Source organism: Pseudophryne corroboree, chromosome 4, assembly GCF_028390025.1.
Source record: "Pseudophryne corroboree isolate aPseCor3 chromosome 4, aPseCor3.hap2, whole genome shotgun sequence".
NCBI classification, from domain to species: domain Eukaryota; kingdom Metazoa; phylum Chordata; class Amphibia; order Anura; family Myobatrachidae; genus Pseudophryne; species Pseudophryne corroboree.
The window spans coordinates 28229435-28246746 of record NC_086447.1 but is presented as its reverse complement, the minus strand read 5'-3'; the positions used below and the strand labels follow the sequence as shown (position 1 = coordinate 28246746).

The 17312-nt window shown below is 37.2% G+C and overlaps 1 protein-coding gene across 1 annotated transcript in view; it reads left to right on the top strand.

The window, feature by feature from the left end:
* Window positions 1-16837, top strand: part of LOC134910768 (vomeronasal type-2 receptor 26-like) — an 80939-nt gene extending 64102 nt beyond the window's left edge. The window contains exon 6 of the mRNA XM_063919151.1: window positions 15918-16837. Within this exon, the coding sequence (XP_063775221.1) occupies window positions 15918-16837 (920 nt within the window). The remainder of the gene's footprint in view (window positions 1-15917) is intronic.
* The last annotated feature ends 475 nt before the right edge of the window (window positions 16838-17312 follow it).

Genomic DNA, 17312 nt, shown 5'->3' with positions numbered 1-17312 from the left:
CTGTATCATTCTGTAATACTATTTAACTTCATTCTACAAAAATAAAGAGGTCTTCAGGTTATTTGACACAGAAGAAAATATTACAGCGCACAGGAATTGATAATGTTTATATTTATTTAAAACATATATTTCAACAAGCTCTATAACAATTAATCCATAGACAACCACACCGGACGGTATTATAGTTATATATTAAAACAGTAAGGTCAAATAAATCTAACTGGCTATAAATGTAAAAATTTAATATCCCCCTTTTTTGTGTGTACAGAGGTGTTTCCAGCTTATTGTTTTATATCCAGTTATTTAAAAAAAATCACTTTCACTAACACACGTTGCTTATAAAATTCATTTTGTTATTCTAGGAGCAGAAATTGGCAACACCAGTTCTTAGCTATAAGCATATAAATACCAATGAATTTTAGCAGCTTATTTGATGATAATATATCCTTTCTTGTGAGGAGTTAATTTTCTGTCTGTTCAATAGATGAAGAAACACTGTGTTCAATTAGTAACAGTTCATCTGACCCAGGTTACTTAAAAAGACAAAATTGGCAACATCAGTCCTTCAACTGTGAGCATATAAACACCAGGGAATGAGGCAGTTCGCTGATAATAATGTATCCAGTTGGTGTCAATTAAGTACACATCAGCTGCTGAAGAATTTATACTGTTAATGCAGGACGTAATTTACTGCATCTACTTATAGCTGTGAGCATGTGGTCTCAATTATATAATAAGTATTGTTATTAAATCTGGCCAGATATTTACAAAAGGTTATGAGTGGTCTCACAACTATATTTTCCTGTTCTGCTGTATACAATACTCCCAGCCGCTAGCACATTAGCCTTGTATTGCAGTCATCTCTGGAGGACCCTCCGGTTAAACCGTTTCAGCGTACATGCACAGAGTGTTGTTAAATAGATACCGATCTGATGGTGCAGGAGTATGGCAAGTTTTGGTTTGACGCGTTTCCCTGCCTTCTTTTGGAATCAGTGGCTTCCTCAGAAGTAAAGTTCAGTCCCTCCGTGCCCTCTATTTATATGTCGAGGCTCTCACTACCGCGTTTATATTCCCTTAGCGTTCCACACCTCGTTCTCGGTGTGGAACGCATAGACATGAGCATTAGATTTGACTAACTCCTTCAGTTTTCCACATCACCCTCTCAGCGTGGAATGCATGGACATGCGTATTAGATACATCTCGGCTTCTATTACTGCATTTGTACCTTTATGAACATGGATTCTAGGAGAACTTACTATAAATCCCCTTTCACAGATAATACTCATAACATTTATAGAACATTTATTCACATTACAAAAAAAAAAGTTTATTCATGTCATCGCTGAGAGTCTACTCCGGTATTTTTTCTAGTGGGATTATGTGTTCATAGTTTATATTGGACCATTTTTCCATAAATAGAGAATTCTAGTCCCAATGTCATGCTCTTAAGTAATAATACTCATAGAGAGCAGACACAACTATATACACATTATAATGTGATCCAAAGCAAACATCTAATTTCCCTTGCTATACCATTGCTCCTAAATAATACATAACCATCACATATTTATTAGACCATTTAAAATATGTTCTCTTTTTTATTATATATACATATATATATATATATACACACACACACACACACACACACACACACACACATAAACATGTGTGTGTGTGTTTGCAGCCACATATGTATACAAGTTCACTACGATCTGCCAGCGGTCGGGCTCCCGGCGACCAGCATACCGGCGCCGGGAGCCCGACCCCCGGCTTACCGACAGTGTAGCGAGTGCAAATGAGCCCCTTGCGGGCTCGCTGCACTCGCCACGCTACGGGCACGGTGGAGCGCTATGCGCGCCATGCTGTTTTATTCTCCCTCCAGGGGGGTCATGGACCCCCACGAGGGAGAATAAGTGTCGGTATGCCAGCTGTCGGGATCCTGGCGCAGGTATACTGTGCGCCGGGATACCAAGAGCCGGCATACTGAAGACCACCCATGTATACATATTGCACATAAATCCTATATGATCACAATGCATCACAGTATACAAAGAAGTGATGCATATAAATAAAAAAAAAAATATATATATATATACATATATATATACTGTACTCAAATGTATATACAAAAAAGGATTATTCGAAGATATTAAAGGAAAATTACAAAAAATACAAAATGTATCCACAGGTATACACAGAAGTAAAGAGTGTTCCTGCATAGATATATATGAGGGCATTTTTATGCTGTTGATATTAATTTCAAATATATCAAAAACTATCTTTAGGGATGTTACTATATTTGAAGATGTAATAACTATACATATAACTAATCAAAGGTACTATGTGCAGTTCCACTCCAGAGGGACCTCTGATAGAGTGTGAGATAAAAAGAGAAGAAGAATATTCACTGTATTTCCAGATTCTTTATCCAGATGGCTCTGAACTGTTGTTAAGTTCTACAACATCATTCAGTGCATTCGGGAACAAAGAGCCTAGTTTGTAAATCCAGAATGCCTCCCTTCGACATAACTTTCCGAAGCGGTCACCTTGTCTACTTGTTGTTTTGACCTGTTCAATAGCTATAGCCAATATGCCGCTCATATCACGATTTTGACATATAGCGATGTGATTAGACAGGTGATGAGTTTTATTTCCATTCAATATGTTTCTTGTATGCTCCATATACCTTAAATGAAAGGTTTGTGTAGTGTGTCCTACATATTGTTTGCCACACTTGCAGCTTAATATATATATATATATATATATATAAAAAAACATACAATTAAGTCCCTCTAGTGCGCTAAATCAAGAAGCGCTCAAACCACTGAGAAATACCTGCTGTCAGAATAGGTATGGAAAATAGAATGAGAGAAGAAACAGAATTCTCATGGGAGCAAAACCCCCTTAGAAAATCAGAACGTTTATATTTAAAATTATTTATTCATAAAATTAGCAATAAATCTTAGACACTGTTGTGAATGTTTGTTACATCAAGAAAAATTAATTTAAGACCATAAACACCACATAAATAGGAACATATTGTTTGACAATAAGTTGGAGAGTTGGATTCTGTGGTAACAACTGTTGTAAATAGGTATAGAAGAGAAAAGACAACTCCTTTTTATGGGGCACTCTTAATGAAATTCTAAAACGTAACTTTTATTGAAATCGGACTCACATTAACATACAACATGAAGAATTTAATCAAATAAAAAGATTATTAAATATTTTATGGTATGACTGGCTAGGTCCCTGAGAAAATCTCCATATAACGTCCTTCCCACTATATAGATATTACAGTCCCAATTAAATCCAAATATCCACAAAAATCAATTCTACTGCTATAATGAGTTATATGAAGGTAAAGTATCCTAAAGGAAACTGTCGAATGCAAGGTTTGTTGATTTAGGTATATATATTCACCTTATATATCATAGACAATTAACTGTCAACCTGCTAATAATAATCCCTTGATGTAACTGTGGATTTGAAGCAGCTACCATAATATTTCATTCATGATTGCATGTTATGATCAAAAATTTGTGATCAGTTGATGGTATTAATCTATAGCTGAATAGCCTTAATTTAGTGCTTGTAGAAGATTATAAGTTGTGGAGAGGAAAATTAGAAGAGAGAGAAAAAGTCAGAAGGAAGATGGGGAGAAAGTAGGTGTCTAAATGCCTGGTTTCTGCTTTTGGAGATCTGCTTAAAAAGCATCGAATCCCCAATGAGAGAACCACCTGGAGCATATGCACCACTCCCAAGACCTGTATCTGCTGTTAACTTGATCTGCCCAATTAAGGGCAAAGTTAATGAGAGTGCAGGGAAGAAGTCCCTAACCAGTATATATTACCTAGATTACTGACTATTAACAAGCCCTAAAATTAGTATAGATCACAACCGTAATAGATAATAATATCACCTTGTTATGTAGATTCACAATGAAATGTGTAACATCTTTGAAAAACACTCCAAGGAAAAACAAATAAAACAAAATTGCTTACAGAATTATATGTAGCATAGCTATTGAGTGAAATAATCTCTATGAAATACAGATTTCATATGCAATAACGACCAGGATGTCTACTGTCCTTGATCATGTCATTGACATCGAATCAAGGATGAGAGAGTCCTTGTCGGTGTTAGTGCAATATGAAAAAAGTGTGCTTCTGCTGTCGTTATCTCAAAAATTGAGTTAAGCCGATGAGAGAGCACCGAAATAAAGAAAAAAAGAGAGGGAAAAAAATTATATATATATAGGGGAGAAGGGATAATGCAATAAATATAAGTATAGTCCTAAGAGTGTGTTCACTAAAGGTTATAATTACCTGTAAAATATCCTAATGTTTAACCAATTTGAACTCCCACATATCACTTATATTTCATAGTAATTAAATTGATTAAACCAGGGGAAAGTGTTACCAATAGGATATTGGTTAATGGGTTTTCAGAAACACAATTTTTTTATGTGACATATTTAATACAAGCGTAATATTAATTTCATAGTTGCGTCTAGTGTAAGAAATTCTCATCATATTTGCAATAATAACAGAGTTGCATCATATTTGCAAAAAACGGCATCATGTATCTGTGCATCACCAAGTAATACTTTCAAAGAATATATAGGAAATCATCTTCCCTTGTTATTATCTAGTTAATTTTGTCATCATTATTATACAGCAGGGAAAATGAAATACCAGAATTTATTAAGCAATTAATGCTAATGGATACTGAATTAAAAGAAAATTATATATAACGAAAAAATGTATGTATATAACGTTACTTATCTGCTGTATACTCTCCTCATTAATTCATCAGTATACATGTCACTTCATACGGACTCGATCAGATGGTTATTCTTCCCGTCCAATTCCTTACTGTAGGAGGAGATGGAAGCTGTTCATCACTAACAAATATTAGATGTGATCCTCCATGAACGGGTCTAATAGCGGCAGATCACTATTTATGTGCAGTCCGATCGGTCCACCTTGCTGGGTAATGTGTGGGGCCGCTGTTTGTGACAATCCCTGACGAAGCCGCCCAGGTGAAACGTGCACGTCGGTTACACGGCGCATGTGGATGTGGACATCACCCGACTGTCTCTGCTATCTCCCTGCACTGATCCGGCATTAACGGTGAGCCGTACTTCACTCGTAGCGGCTCCACAGACCATTATTTGACAAGAAGTTGGTATCCTGAGGTGAGCCGTATTAACGGTCACACAAGCTGTGGAGGATCGCGTATCGAGACTAAGTGTCTATTATATATTGTCACTTGTCAAAGACTTGTTAAGCTACGAGTGAGCCGCACAGTACTAATAGCGGCCCCACACATTGCACTTTGCCCTCATACATTTTCACTTGTTAAAGACTTGCTGAGCTACAAGTGAGCCGCACGGTACAAACAGCGGCCCCACACATTACCCAGCAAGGTGGACCGATCGGACTGCACATAAATAGTGATCTGCCGCTATTAGACCCGTTCATGGAGGATCACATCTAATATTTGTTAGTGATGAACAGCTTCCATCTCCTCCTACAGTAAGGAATTGGACGGGAAGAATAACCATCTGATCGAGTCCGTATGAAGTGACATGTATACTGATGAATTAATGAGGAGAGTATACAGCAGATAAGTAACGTTATATACATACATTTTTTCGTTATATATAATTTTCTTTTAATTCAGTATCCATTAGCATTAATTGCTTAATAAATTCTGGTATTTCATTTTCCCTGCTGTATAATAATGATGACAAAATTAACTAGATAATAACAAGGGAAGATGATTTCCTATATATTCTTTGAAAGTATTATTTGGTGATGCACAGATACATGATGCCGTTTTTTGCAAATATGATGCAACTCTGTTATTATTGCAAATATGATGAGAATTTCTTACACTAGACGCAACTATGAAATTAATATTAGGCTTGTATTAAATATGTCACATAAAAAAATTGTGTTTCTGAAAACCCATTAACCAATATCCTATTGGTAACACTTTCCCCTGGTTTAATCAATTTAATTACTTTGAAATATAAGTGATATGTGGGAGTTCAAATTGGTTAAACATTAGGATATTTTACAGGTAATTATAACCTTTAGTGAACACACTCTTAGGACTATACTTATATTTATTGCATTATCCCTTCTCCCCTATATATATAATTTTTTTCCCTCTCTTTTTTTCTTTATTTCGGTGCTCTCTCATCGGCTTAACTCAATTTTTGAGATAACGACAGCAGAAGCACACTTTTTTCATATTGCACTAACACCGACAAGGACTCTCTCATCCTTGATTCGATGTCAATGACATGATCAAGGACAGTAGACATCCTGGTCGTTATTGCATATGAAATCTGTATTTCATAGAGATTATTTCACTCAATAGCTATGCTACATATAATTCTGTAAGCAATTTTGTTTTATTTGTTTTTCCTTGGAGTGTTTTTCAAAGATGTTACACATTTCATTGTGAATCTACATAACAAGGTGATATTATTATCTATTACGGTTGTGATCTATACTAATTTTAGGGCTTGTTAATAGTCAGTAATCTAGGTAATATATACTGGTTAGGGACTTCTTCCCTGCACTCTCATTAACTTTGCCCTTAATTGGGCAGATCAAGTTAACAGCAGATACAGGTCTTGGGAGTGGTGCATATGCTCCAGGTGGTTCTCTCATTGGGGATTCGATGCTTTTTAAGCAGATCTCCAAAAGCAGAAACCAGGCATTTAGACACCTACTTTCTCCCCATCTTCCTTCTGATTTTTTCTCTCTCTTCTAATTTTCCTCTCCACAACTTATAATCTTCTACAAGCACTAAATTAAGGCTATTCAGCTATAGATTAATACCATCAACTGATCACAAATTTTTGATCATAACATGCAATCATGAATGAAATATTATGGTAGCTGCTTCAAATCCACAGTTACATCAAGGGATTATTATTAGCAGGTTGACAGTTAATTGTCTATGATATATAAGGTGAATATATATACCTAAATCAACAAACCTTGCATTCGACAGTTTCCTTTAGGATACTTTACCTTCATATAACTCATTATAGCAGTAGAATTGATTTTTGTGGATATTTGGATTTAATTGGGACTGTAATATCTATATAGTGGGAAGGACGTTATATGGAGATTTTCTCAGGGACCTAGCCAGTCATACCATAAAATATTTAATAATCTTTTTATTTGATTAAATTCTTCATGTTGTATGTTAATGTGAGTCCGATTTCAATAAAAGTTACGTTTTAGAATTTCATTAAGAGTGCCCCATAAAAAGGAGTTGTCTTTTCTCTTCTATACCTATTTACCTGTTTTTCACAACTCAGGGGAGCACCACCGGGTTTTTTGTTGATTTGATGAGTTAGTACATAATTTTCCTCATTAGCAACGGATATCATTATTTCTTGAACGATACTATCTTCTTATTCCGGTTTCCATACATAAAATACCAATAGAAAGGTAGCTCAGTGCGCCATTTCCCCCACAACAAACGTAACAACTGTTGTATAAGATATCGAATCTTCAATTAGATATTCCAGATGTATGGTCTAATTCACATGTATGAAAAAATCCAATGCATTTAGTCCGTTAAGACTTCATCAGGGGTTATAATCTAGGTGGTGTTTGCAGCCACATATGTATACATATTGCACATAAATCCAATATGATCTCACTACATCACAGTATACAAAGAAGCGATGCATATATATATATATATATATATATATATATACTGTACTCAAAGGTAAATACAAAAAAAGGATTATTCATAGATATTAAAGGAAAATGACAAAAATTTATCCACAGGTATACACAGAAGTGAAGAGTATTCCTGCATAGATATATATTCACATAGAAATATTCACTGTATTTCCAGATTCTTTATCCAGATGGCTCTTAAATGTTGTTAAGTTCTACAACATCATTCAGTCCATTCAGGAACAAAGAGCCTAGTTTGTGAATCAGAATGCCTCCCTTTGACATAACTTTCCAAAGCGGTCACCTCCTCTACTTGTTGTTTTGACATGTTCAATAGCTATAGCCGATATGCCGCTCATATCACAATTTTGACAAATAGCGATGTGATTGGACAGGGAATGAGTTTTATTTCCATTCAATATGTTTCTTCTATGCTTCATATACCTTAAATTAAAGGTTTGTGTAGTGCATCCTACATATTGTTTGCCATACTTGCAGCTTAATATATATATTATATAGGAGGATTGACAATTAAGGAAAACTTTTATTTAAAACTTTTCACCTGATGTACATGTATGTGAGATAAACTCTTTCATTTTTCTTGGTGAAATGCCACACAACAAACACTTGGTATTGACACATCTATGGTATCCTGGTGGGTTTTTTGGGAGCCAGCTAAGGTATGCCTTTTCTGGAATTTCTTGGGGTCTTATAAAATGACTTTGTACAAGTTTAGATTTAAGATTTTCAGACTTCCTGAAGATAACCTCTCCTTTTGGTTGACTTTCCATCTTTATGGACACATTCCCTGTCCAATCACATCGCTTTATGTCAAAATCGTGATATGAGCGGCATATCGGCTATAGCTATTGAACATGTCAAAACAACAAGTAGAGGAGGTGACCGCTTTGGAAAGTTATGTCAAAGGGAGGCATTCTGATTTACAAACTAGGCTCTTTGTTCCTGAATGGACTGAATGATGTTGTAGAACTTAACAACATTTAAGAGCCATCTGGATAAAGAATCTGGAAATACAGTGAATATTCTTCTCTTTTTTCTCGTATCAGACTAATTAATATGGTGTCTAACACACCACTACCAGAGGTCCCTCTGGAGTGGGGCTGCACATAGTATCTTGGATTAGTTATATGTATAGTTATTACATCTTCAAATATAGTAAAATCCCTAAAGATAGTTTTCAATATATTTGAAATTAATACCAACAGCATCAAAATGCCCTCATATATATCTATGCAGGAACACTCTTCACTTCTGTGTATACCTGTGGATAAATTTTTGTCATTTCCCTTTAATATCTTTGAATAATCCTTTTTTGTATTTACCTTTGAGTACAGTATATATATATATATATATATATATATATATATATGCATCGCTTCTTTGTATACTGTGATGCAGTGAGATCATATTGGATTTATGTGCAATATGTATACATATGTGGCTGCAAACACACACACACACACACACACACACACACGTTCTTAAATATAAAGAAGACATCTTTTAAATGGTCTAATAAATATGTGATGGACCAGATTTGTTAGAAGTAAGAAAAAGATTGGATTTATTGGGTGCACATTTTTCTGTTATTAGTATAAAATATAACTTTTTATATCTTCAATGTTAAAATATATTCAGCCACTCACATATTCTCAGCCTTCTGGCTGGTATAATATTTGAATTATTTACAAAAAAAGCCCACTAAGGGGCTAACTAGAGTGAAATAAAGGTTGAATGTGAAGGTGTGATATAAGGTGAAAACAAAAAAACAAGTGTTTGTGAATAAAGAAAAAATATTTAAAATTGTTGGATGCGTCCTGTCTTTATTAAGAATTTATTAAAGTATGTTTTATGTCTTGATAACTGTCTAATTTATTTGTATAAACCTATTAATTTCTGTAATGATTTAACTACTGCCACTGTGGTTTCACAGTTTGGCTACAAATAATTGTAACAGAAGGGAAGTGGATACACTGGGGAAATGTTACTTTTTGCCCAAAAGTATCTTAAAAGGATATTAGTACTATTTCTACTAGCTCAAATTGATATGAGCTGGGGTTTAGCACAGCATATGTAATAAGTTCACAATCTTTTGTTATAATTGCACTATATCCTCAAATATTGGTGCACAATAATTAATAATCCTATTTGATAACAAGGACCCTGTATAATAATAGTCCTTTATTATACATATGACATATTTTGTGTCATGAACAAGACATGCTTTCCCCCGTTTAGTTTTTCTATAAGCAGGGTGAGCGTCCCCATCCTGTGATAGACTGTAATGGTTTGCACTAAATGAAATTTCATTTATTATATAGTCCCCAATAATATCATTAATATTCAGTCTGCATAGGCTTTATCGCCAGTGCAGGGGCCTTTATATGCACTAGATTTCCAGGCTTTATCTTATCAGTGGCCAATAGCTGATTAATGCCACTCGTGTAATAACTGTTTTTAATTACTTATATTCATATGACCAATGTGAGAGTCTGTGCGTGTGCTATGTTAAAGGGCTCTTTTTCCTTCTCATGAAATGGTATCTGATAAATACATGTGCAAATTTCAGTAACCAATGCTGGTAGTTCTATGCAAATTTTAATTTATAATTCCCACTGATCTCGTTGCTACTGACACTGCATAGGCTAATGTGCACATTTCAATATGCATATACACATTTTGGCAAACTGTAATAGTCATTCTACACAGGATTTGATTTATAATCCCCACTGATATTGTTACTGCCAACACTGCATGTGCTAGTGCTACCAGTATGATAACCCTTCCATGAACACACTCTATGCACTACTTTCCCCTCACATCAGATAATGGCTAATCAGGGCCGTTAAAGTTTTAATTACATGTACTGTTGTCGTCCGTATACAGCCTGTACATGTGCTCAATTGCTATGCTCCTTTCCCTTCACATTTAGACAGTATCTATTAAATGCATGTATATTTAATTAATGGATTAATCTGACAGGATGCATAATTGCCTGGTTCATTGTATATTGGTGGGTAGCACTTGATCTTTTAAAGTGATGTACTAGAATACAGAGTGTATACACTCCAATACTTATAGTACATCAAATAGATCAATAATTTTCCTAACATTTGTGAGATCAGGTGAGGAAACTCTCCCTCCCCTTTCCCTCTCCTCAAATAAATAGGTGACGGTTATGTATTATTTAGGAACAAAGGTATAGCAAGGGAAATTAGATGTTTGCTTTGGATCACATTATAATGTGTATATAGTTGTGTCTGCTCTCTATGAGTATTATTACTTAAGAGCATGACATTGGGACTAGAATTCTCTACTTATGGAAAAATGGTCCAATATAAACTATGGACACATAATCCTTCTAGAAAAAATACCGGAGTTTACTCTCAGTGATGACATGAATAAATTTAGTTTTTTTGTTTTTTAGTAATGTGAATTAATGTTCTATAAATGTTATGTGTATTATCTGTGAAAGGGAATTTATAGTAAGTTCTTCAAGAATCCGTGTTCATAAATGTACAAATGTGGTAATAGAAGCCGAGATTAATCTAATACGCATGTACCTGCATTCCACGCAGAGAGGGTGATGTGGAACACTGAAGGAGTTAGTCAAATCTAATGCTCATGTCTATGTGTTCCACAGCGAGAACGAGTTGTGGAATGCTAAGGGAATATAAGCGCGGTGGTGAGAGCCACGACATATAAATAGAAGGCAAGGAGGGACTGAACTTTACTTTTGAGGAAGCCGCTGATTCCAAAAGGAGGCAGGGAAACGTGTCAAACCAAAACTTGCCATACTACTGCACCATCAGATCGGTATCTATTTAACAACACTATGAATGTATGCTAAAACAGTTTAACCAGAGGGTCCTCCAGAGATGACTGCAGTACAAGGCTAATGTGCCAGCGGCCAGGAGGATCGTATACAGCAGAACAGGAAAATATAGTGGTGAGACCACTCATAACCTATTGTAAATATCTGGCCAGATTTAATAACAATACTTATTATATAATTGAGACCACATGCTCACAGCTATAAATAGATGCAGTAAATTGCGTCCTGCATTAACAGTATAAATTCTTCAGCAGCTGATGTGTACTTAATTGACGCCACCTGGATACATTGTTATCAGTGAACTGCCTCATTCCCTGGTGTTTATATGCTCATCATTGAAGGACTGATGTTGCCAATTTTGTCTTTTTAAGTAACCTGTGTCAGATGAACTGTTACTAATTGAACACAGTGTTTCTTCATATTTTGAACAGACAGAATATTATCTCCTCTCGCAAGAAAGGATATATTATCATCAAATAAGCTGCTAAAATTCATTGGTATTTATATGCTTATAGCTAAGAACTGATGTTGCCAATTTCTGCTCCTAGAATAACAATATGAATTTTCTAAGCAACGTGTGTTAGTGAAAGTGATATTAATCAGACACAGTGTTTTTTAAATAACTGAATATAAAACAATAAGCTGGAAACACCTCCGTACACACAACAAAAGGGGGATATATAATTTTTTACATGTATAGCCAGTTAGATTTATTTGACATTATTGTTTTAATATATAACTATAATACCAGCCTTTTGTTTGTCTATGGATGAACTCAGTGGCGTAACTAGAAATTTTTCTCCCCCAAGCCAAAAAATTCTTCGGCGCCCCCCATCCCCCATAATTGGCACTAATAAAGGGATAAAAAAAGGGATAAAAAAAGGGGTAAAATAGGGGGTGTGACTTCATTGGGATGGGCGTGGCTTCATATAAAGGGGCGTGGCATTGCAAGAAAAGACTACGTTATACCCCAGTTTTCCAACCTGCACGCCCAGACGTTAGCCACCACTGGAAAGAAAAATAATCCTGATTCATGCCCCTTACATTATTTGTAATTTTTCCTCCTTATAGTAATGCCCAGTATACATTATGCCACATACTGCAATGGCCCTTACACATTATGCCACACACAATAATGCACATGACACAATATGCACACACCATAATGCCCCCGACACATTATGCCACACACCGTAATGCCCCCGACACATTATGACAGGAATCGCAATGCCCGTTATACATTATGCTACACACTGCAATGCCCCTGATACATTATACCACATACCACAATGCCCGTGATATAGTATACAACACACCGTAAGGCCTGACACATTATGACAGGAATCGCAATGCCCGTTATACATTATGCTACACACTGCAATGCCCCTGATACATTATACCACATACCACAATGCCCGTGATATAGTATACAACACACCGTAATGCCTGACACATACCGCAATGCCCGTTATACCCTATGCTACACACCGCAATGCCCGTTATACATTATGCCACACTGCAATGACCCTGAGACATTATACCACATACCACAATGCCCGTGATACAATATGCCACACACCGTAATGCCTGTGACACATTATGACACACACCGCAATGTCCGTGATACATTATGCCACACACCGTAATGCCCATTACACATTAAGTCCTACAGTCTTCTACTTACTTTTAAATTACCTGCTCGTTGCCAGGGGTTTTCATGCTAAGGGTGTCATGCTCGTTGCCAGGGGTTTCATGCACTGGGTGTCATGCTCGTTGCCAGGTGTTTCATGCACTGGGTGTCATGCTCGTTGCCAGGGGTTTCATGCACTGGGTATCATGCTCGTTGCTAGGGGGTAGTGCTTGTTGCTAGGGCTGTGCTCCCAGTGCCACATATGTCCCCAGTGCCAGATATTACCCCACGGTGCAAGGTACTCACATGACCCCAGTGCACAATATAGCCCCCCCCCCCTATGTGCCAGGTACACATATACCCCCCCAGTGCCACATATGCCCCCAGTGCCAGATATTCCCCCTCAGTGCCACATATTCCCCCGGTGCCAGATATCCCCCCCCCAGTGCCACATATGCCCCCAGTGCCAGATATTCCCCCCCAGTGCCAGCTATGCTCCCAGTGCCAGATTCCCCCCCCAGTGCCAGATATTCCCCCCAGTGTCACATATGCCCCCAGTGCCAGATATTACCCCCCCCCAGTGCCAGATATGCTCCCATTGCCAGATCCCCCCCCCAGTGCCACATATGCCCCCAGTGCCAGATATTCCCCCCCAGTGCCATATATGCCCCCTCCCCCGCTGCTGCTCCCCCGCTGGTTTGTGTTGGAGGGACACAGTCACACGGAGGGCACAGCGCGTGCCTCTCCTTTGTCCCTCCTGCATCATCTCCGGCGGCCGCGGGTCTAATAAACGAAGTGCCGTTCATGAGCTCTGATTGGCTCACGAACCGGCACTTCTTCTATTAGACCCGCGGCCGCCGGAGATGATGCTGGAGGGACACAGGAGAGGCACACACTGTGCCCTCCATGTCCCTCCAACACGGCAGGGAGGGTTAGTAGGAGCAGATTGACATGCTAAATCAGTGGCGCCCCCGCAGCCCCTCGCCCCCAAGCCACCGCGAGGGCTGCAGGGGCAGTAGTTACGCCACTGGATTAACTGTTATAGATCTTGTTGAAATATATGTTTTAAATAAATATAAAAATTATCCATTCCCGTGCGCTGTAATATTTTCTTCCATTTCTTCTCTTGAATCTAATTTCAGAGTTAAGTAACCCCTGTATTACTGGCTTAACAGGAATTCTTCTGGGTCAAGTGCTTAAATAATCTTTTGTGTGTGTTTATCTTTTTATTTGACACAGAACATACTCTTGATGGCTTATTCTCAATATAGTGCCTTGATAAAGTATTCACCCACCTTGGCTTTTTACCTATTGTGTTACATTACAAACTGTAATTTATTAATTTTTTTATCTGAATATTATGTGATGGATCTGCACAGCATAGTCTAAATTGGTGAAGTGAAATGAGAAAAATGTATATAAAAAATAATATTAAAAAATAAAAATCTGAAAATTGGCATGTACATATGTATTCACCCCCTTTGCTATGAAGCCCCTCAAAAGTTCCGGTGTAACCACTTACCTTCAGAAGTCACATAATTAGTGAAATGATGTCCATCTGTGTGCAATCTAAGTGTCACATGATCTATCAGTATAAACACTCCTTTTCTGGAAGACCCCAGAGGCTGCTACACCACTAAGCAAGAGGCATCACACCATAAAGACCAAGGAGCTCTCCAAACAAGTCAGGGAAAAAGTTGTTGAGAATTACAAGTCAGGGTGTGAAAAAAGTGATCACATGGGCGATTGCAAGGTGACTAACAGGAAGAGGCTATTTGTGGGTGGCAACTGACCAGTTTGTAGGAGTGTCTGGGAAAACATAGGAGGGACCAAGCGTTTGGAGGGAGGGTTTCTGACATCAGCTCCGGTCCCGATCATCGCATCAGCAGAGTGAGTCCTGGGCAGAGCAGAGACTGCACAAACTCATGTTTGTGCATCTTTCATACAAATGTGATCACACACCTGCACACAGCAAATACCCACCCTTTGTAGGCGGCAACTACCTGATCACTGGGATGCAAAAAATGCACCATAGCGATCAGGTCTGAATTACCCCCAATATCATTAAGATTTTCAAAAATAACAGCAAGCTGAATATTTAGCTAGAATTATTCAGTAAGGAAGAGGTATTCTAAATACAGCCATTAGTAAATATAATGGAAAATAATAGATATACTTTATCATTATAGATACAAACCTGGCTATATCATGCTGTGATTTAATTATGTGTTTCATGTTTGTTAGTCAGTGTGAGTCTTTATTTCTAAAATAAAAGTTACATTTTAATTAAAAACTACAATTTGAGTGCCCCCAAAAAACTGAGTTTTCTTTCCTCTTGTCCTACTCAAATAAATACACATAACTCTAGTGAGCACAACTGGTCCCATATATGAGTTCCACACTAAGTACAGTATACAACTAATTCACTATTAAAACAGATTAAGTTTAATCCACACCGGTTTCGTCATATAAAACTTACCTGTGAGAGGAGAAATCCAGTGCGCCATTTCCCCACAAACCCTCTTCTTTCAAGTAATCTCCATATAAGAATGGAGCTGCCCAGTATTTATGTTCTACATGCAAAAGCAGAGAGTACTTTGTCATAGAGGATTGTTATTTTGGTATCTATGTATGATGCCCTGATTAATGTGTTGCACTGATGTCAGTAATCTACAATTGGCTTCTGTGTGTTGTTTTATTCTTCCAGACAGTGAAAATTGCCTGATGTGTGCAGACCATGAGTGGCCTAATGAGAAGAAGACTCAGTGTGTTCCCAAAGTGCTGGAATTTCTGTCCTACACAAATGACACAATCATTGTTATTATCCTGATAGCATCTTTTTTGCTTTGTTTTTTAACTTTTCTGATTATTATTATATTTATTTTGTACCAAGACACACCTCTGGTGAAAGCCAATAACAAGAATCTGAGCTTCCTCCTCCTCTTCTCCATCATGCTGAGCATTCTGTCTGTGTTCCTGTTCCTTGGGCGTCCTGTAGATGCCACTTGCATGTTGCGTCAGATCTCTTTTGGAGTCCTCTTCTCAGTAGCCATATCGTGTGTCCTAGGCAAAACTATTATGGTTTATATTGCTTTTAAAGGCTCCAAACCTGGAAGTCCATGGAAAAGCTGGATCAGCACCAAGCTGTCTAATTGTGTGGTGTTGTTATGCTCATCCATCCAAGTGCTTATCTGTATGAGTTGGGTGACTATCTCTCCACCTTTCCAGGAGCTGAACATTCATTCTTCTCAAGGAACAATCATTCTTCAATGTAACAAAGGTTCCCTTATTGGGTTTTATTCTGTCCTAGGTTACATGGGAATACTGGCAGCCATTAGTTTTATTACAGCTTTCTTGGCCAGGACATTACCGGACAGTTTTAATGAGGCCAAATACATTACCTTCAGCATGCTGGTATTCTGCAGTGTCTGGACTACAATGATCCCGGCCTATCTCAGCGCCAAAGGGAAATACATGGTGGCTGTGGAGATCTTTGCAATACTAGCTTCATGTGCTGGACTTTTAGCGTGTATATTTTTCCCAAAATGCTACATTATTCTATGTAGGCCGGAACTAAACACAAGAAAACATCTACTTGAGAAAGAAAATGATCTGGCTAACTCATAAATAATAACCAAATGTTGTTGTTGATGTTGTTGTTATTATTATTATTATTATTATTATTATTATTATTATTATTGTTGTTGTTGTTGTTGTTGTTGATCATATTATTATTATTACTATTATTATTATTATTATTATTATTATGTTGTTCTACAAGGGTTCCAATGCACCACATATTAGGTTAAACAAACAATATACATAAACAAAACATAAACATCATTAAAAAAAATGAGTGTTGAAATTATGTCATTACAGTACTTTTGGAATATAAAGTGACAGGGATCACAGCAAATTAGAGGGAAGTAGATCAGGGGAATCAGAGGTTTGAATGTTAGGAGGAGAGATTCTAGGCTTGGGTAAAGAGATAAGTCTTCAGAGTATGTTTAAAGGCTGCCTTGTTGGAACGCAGGTCTGACTAGGTGTATGGAGGCAGTTTAGAGGCTAGAGGTGGAGTGTTAATGAATGAAGTGTGAGAGGG